Source organism: Mesoplodon bidens (assembly GCF_964165515.1).
Source record: "Mesoplodon bidens genome assembly, chromosome: 6".
Taxonomy (NCBI): domain Eukaryota; kingdom Metazoa; phylum Chordata; class Mammalia; order Artiodactyla; family Ziphiidae; genus Mesoplodon; species Mesoplodon bidens.
The window spans coordinates 110,607,103-110,626,122 of NC_138162.1; the positions used below are offsets into that span (position 1 = coordinate 110,607,103).

The window sequence follows — 19,020 nt, forward strand, 5'->3', positions numbered from 1 at the left end:
AAGAGAAGCCACCGCAATAAGAAGCCTGCGCATTGCAGTGAAGAGTAGCAACCCCCGCAATGCAATTAGAGAAAGCCCGCACGCAGCAACAAAGACCCAACGCAGCCATAAATAAATAAATAAATTTAAAAAAGAAAAGAAAAGAAACAGAACAGAACAGATGACTTTGGGCATGAGGACACAGCCTACACCCAACATTTGCTTTATTTTCTATTATTAATGTATTTATTTTCTTTATTTTTTACATGAACATTTACATTTAAACAACCAGTGAACAATACCTGTTCTTGTAGCACAGACCTCCGTTTTAAAAATTCTGAATACACAAAGTGGTCCTGTATGCTGGTGAGAACCCTTGCAGGAAATTCTGCCCCATCAATGACCCCCCGATCCAGACAGCCCTAGTCCAAGGCTTGCTGGAGAAGCCTGCCAAGAACGGGCATTTTTTCAATCTCAAAAATGATAAACAGAATGTTTAAAAATTGTTTAAAGGACACATGTAAACCAATTCGTTTTAAAAAAGCTAGATTTCCAGCTGAAAATGGGTAAAAGGCATACACGTATAATTTATATGCGAATGGCTTTAAAAAAAACTAGAAAACTCTTTAATCTCATTAGCAATCAAATATAGCTAAAATAATTCCACATTAAAATGAGGTACTATTTTTCCCTAAAAAATTAGCAAAGATTTCTCATTTTTAATGACTCTACCAAACACAGTTGAGAATGTGGCAGACCAGGTGATGTAACTTAGTACAACTTAGTAGACCTTTAGAAAAACAGTTTGACAGAAGATATCAAGAACCTTAATAAAGTCGATATATTTAGACCCAGTAATTCCATGCCTGGGAATCTATCCTAAGGAAATCATCTGCTGTTCAGGGGAAAAAAAAAAAAAGAAAAAAAAAAATATATATATGTATATATATATATATATACACACACACACATATATATGGAAAAAATAATGGAAACCATCCAAATGGTCAACAAAAGGGAGATGGTGAAAAAGTATTTTATAGTCTCATATTATTTGGGCATTAAAAACATTATTCAGGTATTAAAAATAGGTTTATGAAGATTTTGAGATTAATGGGGGGAATTCTCATATTATGTTAAAAAAAGAAGTTTAAAAGGATGAGCACAACTATCAAATAATTAGAAAAATGATGGGAAAGAAATACATCCAGTGCTACCACGAGTCATCCCTGAGGGGTGGGATTATGAGTGATTACTTTTCCTTCTTTCTGCTCTTTTGCATTTTCCAATTTTTCATTCCAAAAAATGAAAAGAATTAAGGAAAGACCCCTGGACTTTGGGGCTGAGAACAAACTTCGTCCAGTGATCCTGAACTTATCCTCTTCTCCCAAATGTTCACATCTGCAGAGTCACCAAATATAGTCAAGACTAGAAAAAAGCACTTCAAAGTCGAGAGACATCAGTGCCCAGGAGAGGCCAAGGAGAGAAATAACTGGAGATCAATAGGCAAAGAACAAGGGAAACACTCACTAGCAGAAAACAAACACACAAACAAAGCCTCTCCTGGACCCTTGCCAGGCAGTTCCATCCTCCTGGGCCCAGCAGGCAGATGCTGGGGCAGCTGACCTCATATAATGGGGAAGACCTGGGATGGCCCTCTTTCACGCGGTGGGTGGACAGGCCGATGGGGCCTTGGAAACCCCAGAGTTTAGAACTGGGGCACTGTGGGGTGGCCATGTCCTTGGCAAGTCCTTGATCTTTGCCCATGTCTCTTATGCATCTCCAGTAGGCTGAGCTCCAGACTCAGGACCGCCTTGCAGCTGGATCCTTAGAAATCTAAGTCGTCTTGGCCAAAGCCATCTGTCCTGTCCATGGGGAGGTTTGTAAGCATCACTTCTGTGGAAGCGAGACTTCGCACTACCTTCTCAGCTTCTAAGTCAGAGCCTCCCTCCTCCCCCTGCTCTGGAGTCAGACCTTCATCTGTTCCTCGCTCTGGCGTCCTCGCGCCTGAGGGGGCCCCCTCTTGCTCAGAAGGGGAGCTTTCTGGACACGTGCCTGTGACTTTTGTCTCTGGATCAGGGACGCCCTCGGCCTCGTCTTCAATGCTCCTCGTGCGTCTGTCTGAAGGCTCATCTTCGGAGCTTTCCTGAGAGAGCGGAGAGCAGTTTCCCAGAGATGCTGTGCTGGAGGACGAGAGGGCTGACTTCAGGCCTGACCTTTGGCAGGGGGAGTCTGCACCTGGGGCCAGGGACGGCGTGGGCCTGCCCTCCTGGTCTGGGCTGCTGTTTCTAGAAGCCTCATGCGACTGGCGGTGTCCAAGGCCAAGCTGAGGGTGCACTTCCCTCGTACCTTGACTTCCTCCTCCTGACTCTGGCTGTTGCTCCTCTTCAGCTCCCTGGGCCTCTGCACTTTCGGCACCAGCGTTCTGTCCTCCTGGACTTGGGTCGCCTCCTCCCGGGGCTCCACCTGCCCCAGTGTCCTCAGCCCCAGAGCCCACATCCGGGTCTCCTTCCTCCCTGCCCACACCCTGCTCCCCCTGCCCCACCCCGTCCGGGTAGCTGCCTACAAAGGGGTCTGTGTTCCTTTCTCTCTTCTCAGCAGTTGCCCCCTCCTCTGACCCCGGGGGGGCTTCATCTCTGCTGAGGGTCTCGTCCCCCTCCTCCACCCCGGGGCCCTGGCCTGATCCCAGCTCAGGGCCTCCGTCAGCTGCCTGGACAGGGTCCGCCCCTGAGGGGTCCCTCTCGAGGGGCTCCATCCCCCTCTGCGCAGGGGCCGCCTCTGCTGTCTCCCCGTCTGCACATCTTCCTTTCTTCTTCTGCAGAATTTGCTGCAGGTCAAAGGCCTCTCTGACGGGCGCGCTGGCTGCCCGCACTGCGACCCTGGGGGATGCAGGGACCACTTTCTTCCTCATGCAGGCCTCGCAGGGACAGAACCCCTCCTCCTCAGCCTGCTCCCCGAACCGGGTCCCCAGGGCTCCTCTGAAGGTTGGCACGTCCTCCAGGGAGAAGGAGGGGGGCCCCCGGCCCCGCGTGTGCTCGGAGAAAGCTGAGAGGTCACTCAGGCCCTGGAGGTGCTGCGTGTACTGCTTGGTCTGCAGGGGCGTCTCCCGGCAGAGGGCTTCCCTGGGTGGCCCCGGCGCCGTGCCCCCAGCCCAGCTCTGCATCTCGCGGAGCTCCTTCTCGATGTGGTCCTGGAGCCGCCAGCCCACGTCCTGCTGCAGCTCGGCCACCATCTGGTCCAGCAGGTCGCTGCTCTCCAGGCCCCAGCGGGCTTGGAGCTCGGCCGTGGCAGTGGCGAGGTGGGCCATGAAGGCCTTCTCCATCTTCTTCAGCAACTTGGACGCCCAGAGGGGGTCAGGGTCCAGAGGCCCTCTGTGGGCTGTGGGAGTGCCCCTCTCCCCTGCCCCCTGGGTGAGCTTGGCCTGGGTTTGCCCACAGCCTGTCTCAGCTGCTGTGGACAACTCCTCCAAAGAAGGCTCAGCGTTGGGGCCACCTTGACTCCCGCTGGCGTCTGGGTCGCTCTCTCTGAGGCTCCTAGGGCGCTCTGTCGGGCTCTCTCTCTTCCCTGGAGGGCTCAGCGTGGCTGAGGTGGGGTCTCCCTGCTCTTCCTGCAGGCTCTTGTCTTCCCTGGCACCCGCCCCATCCTGAGAGCCCGCCCCTGACGATTCTCGTCCTGTGATTCCTTCCTCTTCGGGAAACCCTCTAACACCCTCTTCTTGCAGTTCTGCTCTTTCTTTTTCCTCTTTTATTTCCTCTAACTGTGCCCCCTCTTCTTGCATCATGTTTTTAACACCTTGGTCCAGGTCACTGCCCGACATCTGCTCCCCGCTGTTTCTGTTGGCCCTGTCCTCGTTGGAGGCACCACCGGCCTCGGAACCACACGGCTGTTGGTCTCCCGGATCCTCTGGGTTCCCTGAGATTCTGGAATCAGGCCTCTGGCAGGGCATGCTTGAGGGCTGCCCCATCCTCTCAGGGACCAGGGCGCAGTCCACGGTGCAGGGCCCGTGGCCCTCCCCTGAGCCTCCAGAACCACTGCCAACATCCACGCCAGAGGAGGATGTTGGCGTGAAGTCCTCAGCTGCAGCGTGGGACCCGAGGGCCGGCAGGGCCTGGCCCCAGCCTAGCTCCTGGAGGCCTGAGTCCAGATCTCTGTGCCCAAGGCCACTCCCTGGCCACAGGGCCTGGAAGGTGCTCAGGAGCTCCTGGTACCGAGGAGAGTCTGTGAACCTCACTTTGCCAGCGGGAGACCCAAGGTCATCATCAAAGAAGCCAAGCCTGGCAAGACAGGTGACGAGGGCCTGGGCCGAGCGGCCGAGCCTCCTGCCCGCTGAGCTGGACACCTCGGGTACACTGCTGGGCCGGCCTGGCCTGGATCCCATCAGCGCCTTCATGATGTGTATGGAGGAAGAGACCCTGCTGGGAAGCACGCGCTGGCCCATTGCACGGTCCACAGCTGCTCCTTTGCCTTCGCCGGCCTCCGTAGGGGCTTCTGAAACCCCACTGCAAGGCAGGCCCTCTCCTGACTTGGGACCAGCACTGCCAGTCCCTGGGAGGGCTGCATCTGGTTCTGCTTTCTCACTGGCCGCCCCTTCCAGGGGCAGTTGTCTGGCCTGCACTGACCCTTCCAGACCATTTGGGGGATATTGGTCAACAGGGTCCTCCTTGGGACCTTCTGGGCTGTGCCCAGCCATGTCTTCGCCCTTGTCCACCATCTCGTATTTCACGGGCTCCTCCGGGATGTGGCTCAGCCACGCACGGACCACGGCTTCTGGGGAGGCTCGGGGCAGGGTGTCCAGCATCATGCAGCCACCTTCCTTTTGCTCCTCCAGGTCTCCTCCACCCGAGACCTTCTCCTGGAACGTTCTCCCGAGCTTGGGACCGCGGTGGGAACCTCCCCTTCTCATGGCTCTGACTGCTTTCCCCACGGCCCCTCCCGGAGAGCCAGGGGGCCGAGGGCGCCTCACGTCCAGCTTTTCCTCCCCCGCCTTGGCCCCACCCGGTTCCCCAACAGCACTGTGGCTGCCCTCGCTGTGGCTGAGGGTACACAAAGGATGCTCCTTGCCCAAGGGCCGTGGCTTGCGAGGCATGGGACAGCACCTCCTGCACACCAAGCAGGCCTCAGAGAAGGGCCCCTGGCCGCCCCAAGACTGGGAGGCTGGCAGCGACTGCGTCTTCCCACCGGGGGACCCTAGGGCGGGGGATGTGCCCAGCTGTGAGCAGCAGCTGGCCCCGTGCACTCCCGGCCTCCCTCCCTCGGGCCACCCGACTGGTAGGACCAAGGGCCAGGAAGGCTTGGGACTGTCACCCCCTGCCTTTTCAACCAGGCCATCAGCTTGCGAGTTGAAAGAGCCAGATGTGTTTGAAAGTGTGGGAGCTGGTGAACACGCCCTGAACTCAGGGTCCCCTTCGGTCTCAGCAGCGGGGGAATTTGGGGGGTGGAAATTGGAAACACAGTCAGAATTGCTCATAGGGGTGATGGGAATGCTGCTGAGCCCTCGCGTGTCCCAGGAATGAAGAGAGGCGGAGAAGGAGGGCCCCGGGTCCCAGGAGGCCCGGCTCCTGCGGCTGTGTGGGCTTTCAGAAGGGCCAGGCGCTGGGCTGTCTGGGCGGGCCCTGCCTCTGCTGGGAGGCCCCGGCACTAGCCTGGACATAGGCAAGCCGAGTGGGCAGTGGGTGTCCTTTGGGTTGTGGTGCTGCCTGGGGTGGCCCCTCTGTGACCCTCGGCTGAGGACAGAAATGCTGGGTGAGGACAGGGTGCCGGCTCTGTTCTCCTGCTTTCTGCTCCTGCCTGGGGCTGAGGCACAGGCAGAAGGTGGAGAGTGGCCTCCCGCATCCTCCCCAGAGGCTGCCCGGGGGTGTCCGTCGCCCTGTCCACTCTCCTCTGCCCGTGGGCCCTCTTTCCTTACAGACGAGGGGCTCACAGCGGGGGAGCCGGGCCCTCCCCCCCGGGGGGCCCCCCAGGAAGTCACGGCCCTGCTCTTCTTGCTGGGGCGGCCCTGGAGCAGCTCACGCCTTTCACTGGACTCCTCGTGAGACCCACCACTTGCCGAGGAGTCAGGAAAAGCATCTGCCGGGCCTTGGGTCCCGGGTTTCAGGCAGCCAAGGTGCTCCCTGCGGCCCGGCACTGCTCCCTCGCCTGTGCCCTCACAAGCCCCCGAGGCCAGACGTGGGGCACATCTGCCCACAGCGTCCTCCAGGGACCTGGAGCAGCAAGAAGAGTCGGTCTCAGAACCTTCAGGGGCTCTGTCACTGGAGGAAGGGCTGGCACTGTCCTTGCTCCTTCTTTTCCTGCTGGCGACCCCTTGACTCCTGGGGGTCCTGGAGGGGGACTTCTGGGTCAGCCCAGACGTCCTCTGAGAGGCTGTCTGCCCTCGCTGGGGGGCATAAAGGGGGTTCATCCAGATCTCATATCTAGACCCCGGCTGCCACCGGCCTCGGTCAAAGGCTCCCACACCTCCTGCCTCGCAGGGCCCCAGTCCCTGTGCCCCAGGCTCCGAGGGGTCCCTAGGGGGGCCCCTCCACACACAGCCGAGGGGATCTGCCTCCCCCAGGACGGGGCCCTCCCCACTGGCTGCTGTGAGACTGCTGGCCCTCCCGACCCTCCTGGACCACAGGAGCAGGTCCTCCCCCAGTAGGTGGAAGCGGACTTTCATCTCCACGGACAAGCTGCCGTCCTCGTTCACGTGCACATTCTTCTCAATGTCTTCACCGGCTACCGACGGGCTGAGCTGGGCAGGTGTGTCCTGAGGGTTCCTGTCAGGAGCAGGGCACATGCAGGCACGATGCAGAGGCGCCGAGGGGTCACCGAGCCCGGACCTCTCTGACAGCAAGGAGAACTGCCGTGGCCTGCTGCCTGGCCTGGACCGCGCATGGATCACGCTCTGCTTGGCTTTGGGCCCCCAGCTCCCTGGTGCACGATGACAAGCAAGAGAAAAGAAGGAAAGATAGTGAGCTGCCGGCGAGAGCTTCGGGTTAGAAGAGTCAAGGCCAGTCATGAGCCTTCCACGGTCTGTATACCCCTGCCAGCTCCAAAACCAACAGTAAGGACAGAAACCATTCTAGAATGAATATTCACGGAGCTGCCAGGGTGTGAACCAGCAGAGCCCAGCGAGAAGAACCTGAAGTCCGAATTCAGTCTCGACCCTGCCACTTCCTAGCTGTGTGGTCTTTGGCAGAGCCTCTTTCCTGAGCTGTAAAATAAGAGTAATGGTATCTAACGGGTAGGTTTGTTTTGAGGATGCAAGACAGTGCATGTAAAGTTTCCTGCAAAGTTGCTGGCACAAAGTAGGTTCTCGATAGACAGTAGAGTTGACTACAGAGCATCAGTGCCCAGAGCTAAATCCTAGCTCTGCTCACACCCACCCATGGCACAGGAAGCAAAAATCAATAAGCTGCTGCAGACACACCTGATTGTAACTGTAAAATGCTTTGCAATTATTAGTGATGATTTATCATCTTAACACTCATCAAGCTTTGGGGTTGATAAGTGGCTGCAAGGAAGGGCCTGGACACATGATAGCAGGTCCTGGTAGCGAAGCCTGCCCCTCAGCCATGAAAAAGAGAAGAAGAGGGGGTCACTGGGGATAGAAAGACGTGATCCCGAGAGATAATGCAGCCCTTGGTACTTTCTCATTTCATCTCCTGAGCTAATGCTTGGCAAGAGGGAGGGGCTGGCAGAGGCTGAGCCTATGGCCGGCACAAGAGCAGACCTCCTGAGTCCATCTGGGCAGGAGAAGGTTTTGCCCAGTCCTGTTCCTCCATAAGCACCAAATGAGACTGGGGGCTCCTCCAGAGGAGGGGCTGTGGCTGATGGGCCTTTATACATCCAACACCCAGCATGATGCAACCACTGAAACCATTGCTGTCTTTCTCTTCATAGCTTTTCACAGAGGATATTATTTTGTTTACCGCCAAAATTTGCCCATTGTCATTCCAATAATTTTGCTTTTTGGGTTTTTGTTGTGGTTGTTGTTGTTGTTGTTTAATAATGAAGGCTACCTCTGGCACCTGGATGGATGGATGGTTGGCTGTGTAGATTGATGGATGGATAGATGATCAGTGGTTATCATTTGTTTTGGTCTGTTGGGTCCTCACTGTTGCCTAAGAGAGTCACGACTCTTGAAAGATGCAAAGGCCACATGTCCATGGTCCACTGCCTCCATAGTGTCATGCCCACTATGGTTCTTAACAAAGTTTATTTTAGACTCTAGAAGCTTAAAGTCCAAGATCTCTTAATCCCTGTTTAAATACCAGACTCCCATCTCTCTTATCCGAGCCAAATGTTCAACCTAGTTAAGGCTGATGGTGATGAGAAGGAAAAAGAGGCAAGAGAGACCCCCAAACAAATGGGCTGCCCAAGGCCCGGCGCCAAAGGCAGGTTTTTTTAATCATCTAGAAAGGCTATCTGCCAAGCCCTACCAAACCACCATCCAGTGCAAATAAGGCTGGAGATCCTGTGGAACAAACTCACCACTTTTCCTCCTTGAAGTCTGCCCAGATAAAGGTTCACTTCCATTTCTTCTGACATCTTCCACTGCCAGAGGTCTGAAGGGCTCGTGACCGGCACATACCAGCACCGAGGGGCTGTGTAGCAGACCCTTCAGAGAGTCCACCTGGGGAAGCAGAGTGTTGAGTCAGGAGGCGTGGTCTGCAGGACCCGCTTCTATCCAGCGAGACATGGGTAGAGGGAGAATCCACCGTCGCTGGTCCCTTTCCTGATATTTGCACATCTCACCCCAGACTTCTGATCCAAGGGAAGGATCCCATTCACTCTTCATTACACCTCCATGACTGGCGGGGGGCTGAGGTCCTCCCACCATGATCTTCTCTACCTACAGCCCTCCCTCCACCTGGTACGAGGCCTGTGGTTTAGAGGTTATTCTGGACACTCTGGTGGAAAAGACTTCAGGAAGACTTTGACTTGCTTCCCCGCCCACACTTCCTCCCTCCGGAATGTGTATTTTTTAGAGCAACCATAACAGAAGGTCCAGGGCTCCCATATGGAGACCTGATTCACTCTCTCGTGCTTTTCCCAGGCAGAGTCCTCTCTTGTGTCTCAGTCTAGTCTGAGCCCAGGCCCTCTGCTTCTGCCCCTAGTGGAACAGAGAAAGACAAGGCACAGATGGCCTTTCTCTCCCTCCTCCAATGGTTCTCTAGGCTCCTGCCCAGACGCGTGGGTCATCCTCCCCCCACCTACCCCTATCCCCCACCATCGTGACATCCCGGGCTGGGTTGTGCAGGCAACATCAGTGCTGGATTGCATTCCAGGAAGCAGGTCCCTGCCTTTTTTTTTTTTTTTTTTTTTTTTTTTTTGCGGTACGCAGGCCTCTCACTGCTGTGGCCTCTCCCGTTGCGGAGCACAGGCTCCGGACGCGCAGGCTCAGTGGCCATGGCTCACAGGCCCAGCCGCTCCGCGGCATGTGGAATCCTCCCGGACCGGGGCACGAACACGTGTCCCATGCATCGGCAGGTGGACTCTCACCCACTGCGCCACCAGGGAAGCCTGCAGGTCCCTGCTTTTGGAAAAATCTCACCTGGCCCCAAGGATCCTGCCTATCTGATGATTTGCACAATTTATAGCATTACATTATAATTAGCAATGTTGGGGGATTTCGTTCCATCTTTAAAGTACAGAATCTGTTCTTTTTCGTTTTCTCCAATTAGAAGGGTATGCTTATTAACAAGGAAATGAAAGAAAGGGCTCTTAAGATAGAGGGTATAAAGGTGGGATCGTGACTGAGCTGGAAGAGAATGGTACAGCATGGATGCAACTTTGGGGAGCAGGAGCATATGTCTCGATGGTAGGAGGGAGGGTTCCATTGTTAGGTGGGGACACGCTGCTATAGCTGCTGTTATACATTTAAGTATTGGTAGCACAGTGTGTACAGGGGTCAGTAGCTGTAGGACTAGACTGTGAGAGTTTCTGTGGATTAGATCAATCAACCTCCATCCTCCAGCCTGCCCATCTTGGGTTACGTTCGTGTTCAGCAAAACCCAGAAGGGCAATTAGGCCGGATGCCAGTCGGGTTCCATCAGGTAGGTCAAGCCTGGGAAGGCAAGCGAGGTAGACCCTGTCTCTTCTTGCTTCTGGCTATTGTGTGGCTACAGAGCAAGTCTGTGGGCATCGAGAGGCGATGGTGCTCAGGCAGCAGTGGCTGGTGTCCCTGGGCATTAAGATGCACCTGGGGCAGGTTGCTGACCCAGCTTCATAAGCTTTGGTTCCCCTGCAAAGGAGTCCTCCTGAGCCCAATCACAGTGGCCTGGAGCGGAGTTAGCAGCTTTCTGCAGGATGCGGGGAGCCAATCCTGCACGCCCAACTTGGAGTTCACTCCCGCAGCTTTCCAAAAATTTGAAAGTCCCCCCAATGCCCTGTGTGAAATTGTTTTCTGCTTAAAGCACTTTGAGTCTTTTCTGTTTCCTACACTGAACTCTCACCAAAATAGGTTAAGAGGGTTGGATAAGAAAACAAAGTGTGCAAGGAACAGGCACTAAGCGCTTGCTAAATGGTGGCTAAAAATATGAAGATCAATTGCTCATTTGATTAACTGACTGGATGCCTCCACTCTCTTCACCTTGAATTAGTAGCAGGGCAATCAGTGCCTCTTTTAAAGGAATAACTTCCCAGTTCCACCTGAGTGTTTTGAGCTGAGGTCCAGAGAACCTTTTAAGGAAACGTCATAGCCGACAGCCTACCTTTTTCCCGCCGGTTGTGTACACCTGCTTCACGGGAAAGTGCAGCAGATCTGAGGCTTTGCTGAGAAAGATCGTCAGGTTCCTGGTGTTTCTGTGACTGAGCACCACTGTCTGCTGGTATCGAGGGTCTCCGTTCTTAACCAGCGTTATCCTCCTGGGGGCTCTGAGACTTCTGCAGGAAGAAGCTGTTCCAGGTGCCTCACAGCAGCCTTCAAAATCCCGTGACTGCTGAGAAGGGCTTCTCCCCCGTGGCTGGCCCGGCCCGCTGGGGGTCTTGGGGGGCTTCTTATCGGAGCAGAGGTAGCAGCCACCGTCTTGCAGCTGCTCCAGGGTGCTGAGGCCGTGCAGGCCCCGGGGCGTGGTGACGGAGCGCACCCCAAAGGAGAGAGGCACGCGCTGAGAAAGCTCATCCATCAGGGCCCCGAAGCTCCTGAAGGCGCGTCGGTGAACGGCCAGGCGCACCCCAGCAAACTGGGGATCCCCTCGCTTGAGGAAAGTTATCTTCTTGGCTGGCATGACCTGGGTGACAGAGGGGGTCCGGGCCACAGAAGGCAGGAGGCACTCGCGGTGTCCGGGGGCCTGGGCATCCCTCGGGGTGCTGTTCATGGTGTGGAGGACCAGACAGCTGAAATGGATCAAAGGAAGAGGAATGTCAGAGAGCGGGTCTGTGCGTTTCCTCCCCCTCGTTACAGAGGCGCTCCCCACCCACCCCAGATCTGCTCCACTCAGACTTGTGGAGGCAGGTTAACCCATTTTGATGAGTAGAAGGAAGGCCAAAGGTTCGGCATGGGGAGATCTGAATTCAGATCCCATCCCTCACCCCCTACTTATGGGCTGTGTGATCCAGGAGGTTGATGACATGGTCTGTGCTTTGGTAACATGCAGCCATATTGATCTGCGTAGTGGTTATAAGGATCCAATGAATTTACGTGTACAGAGCAAGCATCAATACACCTTTATTCCTCTCCTTTCTCTTGCTGTTTCTCTTACCCTCTTCAACCACCTTAAACTCCTTTGAATAGTGTAGAGTTTACCTCCTAAGGAGGTGGGTGAATAAGGGACATAAGAATACCGAAGAAGTGGTCAGGAGACCCAGGCGCCCTGCCCTCTCTCTCAGAGCAAAGTGTCATGTGTGAACATGGGGGAGTCCAGGCTCTCTGCACGCACATCCTCCAGCAGCCAGGTGGGAGGGCCGGAGCACAGTCCCTCGTCCCAAACCCTGAGGGTGGAGTGCAGACAAGGAGACTCGTAACTCAAAGAGGATGCCACCACTTGATGCCGAGCTTTTTTCTCCATCATACAGGGAGGTTTGCTTTAATAGAACAAGGATGCTCCCCCTGCATCCCTCCAAAGTCTTTGGAAGATGAGCCCTGCGGGTGAGGACCACAGCCTGATGCCACCAACGTGGGAGATAGGGCTGCAGGCCAGCTGTGCGGGGTCAAGGCCATTCGTCCAACTGTTCACTTCTATTCCCACCATGGTGGAGCCCCATTGCCTCCTCTGGGACTCTTGCAAAAGCCAGCTGCCGGCTCTTCCTGCCCAGGTCACCACATGGCATTCTGCTCTGTGCACCGGCCAGCCAAGTTGATCCGAAACCCTCTTCTCTCGGGATATTTCCAGTGCGCCAAGCCCCTTGGGTGGTTTGCGGTGTCCTCAGAAAAAGCCCAGGCCTTTGCTACATGATTCAAGGCCCTCTCCGCCCCGAGTCCCAGCTCCTGCCTTTTCCTGCAGGAATCCTCCACTCTGACCAGGCTGCCTGACTAGGAGGCTCTGCCTGCAGGGCGGCCCGCGTTCTCTGCACCCTGCCTCGGCTGTCCTCCTTCGTGGAGGCTTCTCCAGCCCCCCAGTCCGGGGCGAACCCCATTTTCAGCACGGCTCCCCAATGTTTCCCACACCCTATACCCTTCCTGGCCAACTACCCCAAGGCATGGGGCACAGAACCTGTACCCCCCGGGGCACCCAGCCCCCTGCTTGACACAGAGCAGGGGCCCAAGATGTGCCGCTGACTGAGGACACCCATGCTTCACAGAGCCGCCCAGCAGAGCCCAGGACTGCCAAGCAGCCGCCACGCACGCAGTCAGGATCAGATGAGGGGTCTCCCCTGATTACACGGGGTTCAGACTTAGCACGACCCTCGTTGCTGCGCACACTGCAGGTGACTGCGGTCTCCCCGGCTGCAGCCCAGCCAGCACCCACATCTCCTTTTTTACCTTTACTCACCATTTATCCCCATTCGTCTTCGGGGAAAGAACTCTGCTCTCATTTTTTAAATCTTGGTGTACAAGAGGGCTTATAATCTTCTCTCATCTCTGCACAAACTTTATAATTAGCTTCCTCAGCCTCCTGCCTCCCAGCTAATCCCTCTAAAGCCGCCCCAGCACTGGTGCACATCCCCGCAGCTGCCCACGCTTCCTCCGGCGTGCCTTCCCCGAGGGCTCCCTTTCTTCCCACTTGATTTGCAGTTTCTCTTTTGACCATGGGCATCCTTCTTGGCCCTAACTGAGGGACTGAGAGGGGAAGGAAGGTCGCAGTGTCCCCTGGAGTCACCACCATATCCCCCAGCATCACGATGTCCCCAATGTCACCGTGTCCCCCCGTGTCACCATGTTCCCAGCATCACTGTGTCCTCCAATGTCTCTGTGACTCCCAGTGTCACCATGTCCCCCAATGTCACCATGTTCTTTGTTGTCACTATGTCCTTATAGTTCCACAAGCGTAATGGTGCCCCCAACATCACCATGTCCCCAATGTGACCATGTCCCCCAGTGTCACCATGTTCCTAGCATCACTCTGCTTCCCAGTGTCATGGTGTCTCTCAATATCACCATGTCCTTTATTGTCACCATGTCCCCCATCATCACCATATCCCCCAATGTCACCATGTCTTCCAGTGTCACCGTATTTCCCATGATCACCATGTCCCCAACATTACCACACCCCCCAGCATCACTGCATCCCTCAATGTTACTGAGTCCTTCAGTGTCGCCATGCCCCCCAGCTTCACTATGTCTCCCAGCATCGCCGTGTCCCCCAGTGTCTCTGCTGTCTCCGAGGACTGCTCTTCCTCACAGCCCACTTCTGAGCACACAGGGCCTCCCCAGGGCCCTCCCGGCAGCAGCTCTGCAGGGAGGGGTAAAAACAGTGAAGGCAAAGCCCGTCTGGGCTCCCCCAGGACCCTGGCCAAAGCGTCTCGTGGCAACGATGCGTTCAGTACCCTCAAGTGCTGACGGCCCCTTTCCTCTGACGTTCCTCTAGCAAATAACTTCTTTATGAACTGGAATTCTCAATCTCCAAGTGGATTTTTGAAATAAAAAGACAAATGTGACCCAAGGGATCTTAAGTACAAAAGATCAGGCTGATAGCAGCCGGGCTGCACCCCGAAGGCTCCTTCCCAGTGTGAGACCAGGCACATGGCCCCAGAGACGTGAGGGAAGCCACGGACCACTCCCTGCTGCTAACGTACCTGCACTCAGGTGACAGACAAGATTCCGCACATCGCTTCAGGTGGCTCGCTGACGCTCACACATACACACACTTATGCAGAGACAGACACACACATACACATGTACACACAGACACATACATATACACACAGACACACATGCACACACTCGCTTACTTGCATATACACAGATATACACACACATGCACACACACAGACAAATTAGAAAACACTTAGGACCCAGGAGAAGAGCTGAAGGGCAGGGTAGCCTGCTGTGTGGACTGTGCAAGGGGAGGGCGCACAGGACTCCATGCGTCGCACGGCTTCTCGCAGGAAGATGAGGCGCCACCTGACCTCCAGCCTCATCAGCAGAAACAAACAGGCTCTGCTTCATCTACCACCTCCTCCTGCAGCCACAGGGAAGGGAGAAGAAAATCGATTTTCTTTTTTCAAAGAAGCTTAATGATCTTTTTTTTTTTTTTTTTTTTTTTTTTTGCGGTACGCGGGCCTCTCACTGTTGTGGCCTCTCCCATTGCAGAGCACAGGCTCCAGACACGCAGGTTCAGCGGCCATGGCTCACGGGTCCAGCCGCTCCGCGGCATGTGGGGTCTTCCCAGACCGGGGCACGAACCCGTGTCCCCTGCATCGGCAGGCAGACTCTCAACCACTGCGCCACCAGGGAAGCCCTTAATGAACTTTTGATTCTTTCACCTTCAAAATGACATTCATTTAATTATTAGTCATTAGTCATTTAATTAGTCATTCATTTAATCACTCCTTCATTCACGCATTCTCGTATCCAACAAAGATTTCTGAGCTTCTGTTGTGTGCCAGGCTCTATGCTGGGTCCTGTAAATACAAAAATGACTGAGCCATAGCACCCATCTTCAAAAACGTCATATTCTAGTGTGGCAAGTAGGTACATTATTAAAATGCAGCATCAAACATGTTCTGAGATAGAGTTAGAGATACATTATATATACACAGGGTGTGGCTGAAAGCAGGTTCAGGGGAATGCAAGTCAGGGAAGACTTCCTGAAGGAGGTGACGTGTAGCCTCCTGAGCAGAGACCTAAAGGACAACTCGGGGATTAGCCAGAGAAGGAGGGAGTTAGGACCGGCATGGCAGATGGATACTGCCGTGGTGCTAACTCTGACCTTCAGGGTGGGCTGGAAGGATGGGCGGAGGAGGTGCTGAGGCTTTCTTTGTGCCGCGTCATATGGCAGAGCTGCCATAGCGTCAGGGCAGAGAAGGGCCACACAGTGCCTGACCTTCCCATCCTTGTTCTGCTCCTGGCATTCGAGGTGAAGACATATGTGCAAAAGTGTGGTGGAAAAAGGAAGCTTGGGTATTCTGGAAGGGCTTTCGATTGATGCACATAGTGCATCTGACAGGCTCTATTAAGGGGGCTGATGAATGCCCCTCGAGGATGGAGCAGCACAGACAGTAAGATCAGCTTTGACCCCAGGCACTGCAATGGCAAAGCCCAGAACCCTTCCCCACTGAAGTCTGAGGTGCTGGCAAAAGCAAACTCAGGGGGTTCCTACCTTAGATCCAAGAACAGGTAAGTAAGGAAGAGGGGGATGGTGCCTGAGTCTGGCAAAAACAGAGGAGAAGTAAGAAGCAGGCGTCACCGCAGGCTAAGTTTACCTGGACTGTCCCAGTTGTAGCACTGAAGGGCCCAGTGCTGGGACCCCACCCTCCCCTCCACCTCCCATCCCCTGGTAAGTTCCCAGGACCAGGTGGGCCTCTTCCTGGCACTGGCCCTCCTGGCAGCGAGGCCGGGATAAGCTGGTTGCCTCATGGAGCTGGATAAAGACGTCACCACCAAGAATGGGAAACCAAGTCTGAAGGACCTGGCCGCACCCCTGGACGTACTAAGGCCTGAAACCAACACCCAGACTGGAAAACTGGACTCTTAGGATACACGAGCCGACAATTCTCAACTTAGCTTAATGGATTTGAGCTGGAGTTTCTGTCACCTGAAACAGAAAGGGACACGGATCCCCCAAGGCAAAGCTCCAGTGAGTGCCCTGTCTTTCCCAGATTCAGTTAGGGAGGCCCCTGGGGGCGGGAGGGTGGAGCTCTGAGGCCCCTCCCAGATCCTCTCACCTTGTCCCTGGGGATGAGGTCAACTATCCCTTTCCTGCAAGCCCTGATGGGGGAGGGGGGAGTATAACATAGACCCTCAGAGGTGGGAGAGAGGGTTACTGCTCAGCTGATATGCAAAGTCACATATATTGGGTTTTTCCCTCGTTGCATCCCTCCTTTCAAAATTATGAGGTTTCTCTCCCTAAGCAGGAGTGGGAGGACTTGACCTCTTTTTTTTTTTTTTTTTTTGCAGTACGCGGGCCTCTCACTGCCGTGGCCTCTCCCGTTGTGGAGCACAGGCTCCGGACGCGCAGGCTCAGTGGCCATGGCTCACGGGCCCAGCCACTCCACGGCACGTGGGATCCTCCCGGAACGGGGCACGAACCCGTGTCCCCTGCATCGGCAAGCAGACTCTCAACCACTGCGCCACCAGGGAAGCCCGACTTGGCCTCTTTAACAAGACAAGATAGGTAGGACACCAGGCCTGGCCCACGGGGAGGGCGCATGCAGCTCTCCTTTACCACCTGTGAACGAGGTGAGCCACGTGATCGGGAACCCACTTCATAGGAGACAGAAGACAACCCTTCCCCCATTAACACTCTCTATGGGGGAGGGGGTGGACAGCAAGAGAAGGTTCTGGAGGAAGTGGGGAGCCTGGCCCTTCCAGGTGCAAGGAAGTGCTGGGGAGAAGGGCATAGAGAAGCAGGGGCAGAGCTGGGGGACAGCACATAGGGTCTGCCTCCCAGCTTGGGGTCACGGTGGGGAGACTGGAGGTGGGAAATATCTAGAGAAGGCGAGAGACACTCCAGCAGCAGACAGCGTCGGCCCAGCTGCGCCGTGACCAAGCTCTAAAGGAGACCTCCTTCCGGGACCCACACCCCACTCCCACTCGGGACAGGGCCTCAGGGTATGTTGGGCAGAGCAGATTGGAGGAGGCTCTGATGTCCAGATTTCCTAAGCCACCTGGGTTCTAATGGGGGATGGACAGGACCAGGCAGGAGATCAGGGTCTGGCTGTCAAGTGGTGGTGGGTGATCTCAGTCAGCATACAGACTGGGGGGCAAATCACTAGTGCGAAATGGGTCCCAGCCAAAGCCAGGCCCACAGCACCAAATCCTAGCAATGGTGGGACCGGTCTAGGGCAGCAAAGGATGGGGGAGGGTGCCAGGGGATTTCAGGAGGAAGAAAGCATAGGAGTCATCCCAGCTGTGTGTGGGTAGGGGAGGGAAGCGGAGAAAAACAGATTAAGGGGCAAAAGGAGAAAAAAATAGAATTCTCAGGAAATGCTCCAAAAGGTGACAGCCCTGGCGGAGGAATTGGGCAGGATGGGCCTGCAGGCGAGGAAACAGTTTGTTTTGTTTTTGTTTTTTTTTTTTTGCGATACGCGGGCTTCTCACTGTTGTGGCCTCTCCCGTTGCGGAGCACAGGCTCCGGACGCGCAGGCTCAGTGGCCATGGCTCACGGGCCCAGCCGCTCCACGGCACGTGGGATCTTCCCGGACCGGGGCACGAACCCGTGTCCCCTGCATCGGCAGGCGGACTCTCAACCACTGCGCCACCAGGGAAGCCCAGAGGAAACAGTTTTGTTGGCAGGCCTGCAAGTGGGCTAGGCCAGGGGCTGGGGGCGGAGCAGGCAGCACGAATGGTGGATTCAGGAAGAGAATAAATAGGGTGAGAGAAGTCTGCGGGCTGGATAGAGGCTGGGCTTTGCAGGAGGAGAACTTCCAGTGGCAAAGACACCAAAGCCGACCTAAGGAGTCAGCAGGAAGGGGTGGGAAGGAGGATGCTGTGCCCGAAAACTTGAAGGTTGACTGATTGATGTTACAAGTGAACAGCTGGCTGGAGCAAGGATGGTGTGAACAGCCAATGTCCCTGGAGAAAAACGCTGGTGGTGCGTAACCTCCAGGGAAAACTGCCACCGAGCAGGGGCAACTCAGCCTTGCACAGGGTCTTCCAGTGCCCCAGGCTGGGTGGGATCTAGAGCCACTTCCAACACCACCTTTCAGTGACTCGAATTTGCCCTTATTTTATGAGCCAAGAAGAAAGAAAGAAAAAAATGGTGGCAGACAAAGACATGCTATTAATTGCAAGATTGTATCCTGATTTCAGAGATATTAAAACATGGCGGGGGGAGGGGTGCAGGAAACCTGGGTGTATTAAAGTCAGTGAAATACAACAGGAGTCAAGCACAGGCTGTACGCAGATCCATGATGAAGACCCAGTACTTATTCAAGGTTGGGTTTGATGGATTTCTAGTGATGTCAGCATCAGGGCGCCACTGTGCTGTGTAACCTGATGGTCAGGTCACGATGACCAGGCGGGTATGTGTGAGAAAGGAGGAAGTGGGGTGAACTGCCCTTTAAGAAAGGCGACTTGATGGATGGAGACTTCCCGAAGCTGGGGCTGAGGTGGTGAGGGGCAAGGCAAACGGCTCCACACAGCAGAACCCCCTGTGCTTCTGAGTGGTGGATTCAGGAAGAAAATAAACGGAATGTGAGGGAAATTGGGTCTAACAAGAGTAGTACTTTTTTTTTTTTGCTGTACACGGGCCTCTCACTGTTGTGGAGTCTCCCGTTGCGGAGCACAGGCTCCGGACGCGCAGGCTCAGCGGCCATGGCTCAGGGGCCCAGCCGCTCCGCGGCATGTGGGATCTTCCCGGACCGGGGCATGAACCCATGTCCCCTGCATCGGCAAGTGGACTCTCAACCACTGCGCCCCCAGGGAAGCCCAGTACTTTTGTTTTTTTGGCTGCATCAGATCTTTTTTTTTTTTAATTTGGTTGGACCGGGTCTTGGTTGTGGCACATGTGCTCCTTAGTT

At 55.0% G+C, this 19,020-nt stretch overlaps 1 protein-coding gene across 1 annotated transcript; it reads right to left on the bottom strand.

The window, feature by feature from the left end:
• Positions 1 to 1,807: 1,807 nt before the first annotated feature.
• RP1L1 (RP1 like 1) lies at positions 1,808 to 11,276 on the bottom strand (the record flags this gene model as incomplete). Its single annotated transcript, XM_081237944.1, has 3 exons — positions 1,808 to 6,885; positions 8,449 to 8,590; positions 10,671 to 11,276. 3 exons carry the CDS (start codon positions 11,274 to 11,276, stop codon positions 1,808 to 1,810), a joined length of 5,826 nt encoding a protein of 1,941 aa, XP_081094070.1.
• Positions 11,277 to 19,020: the final 7,744 nt, after the last annotated feature.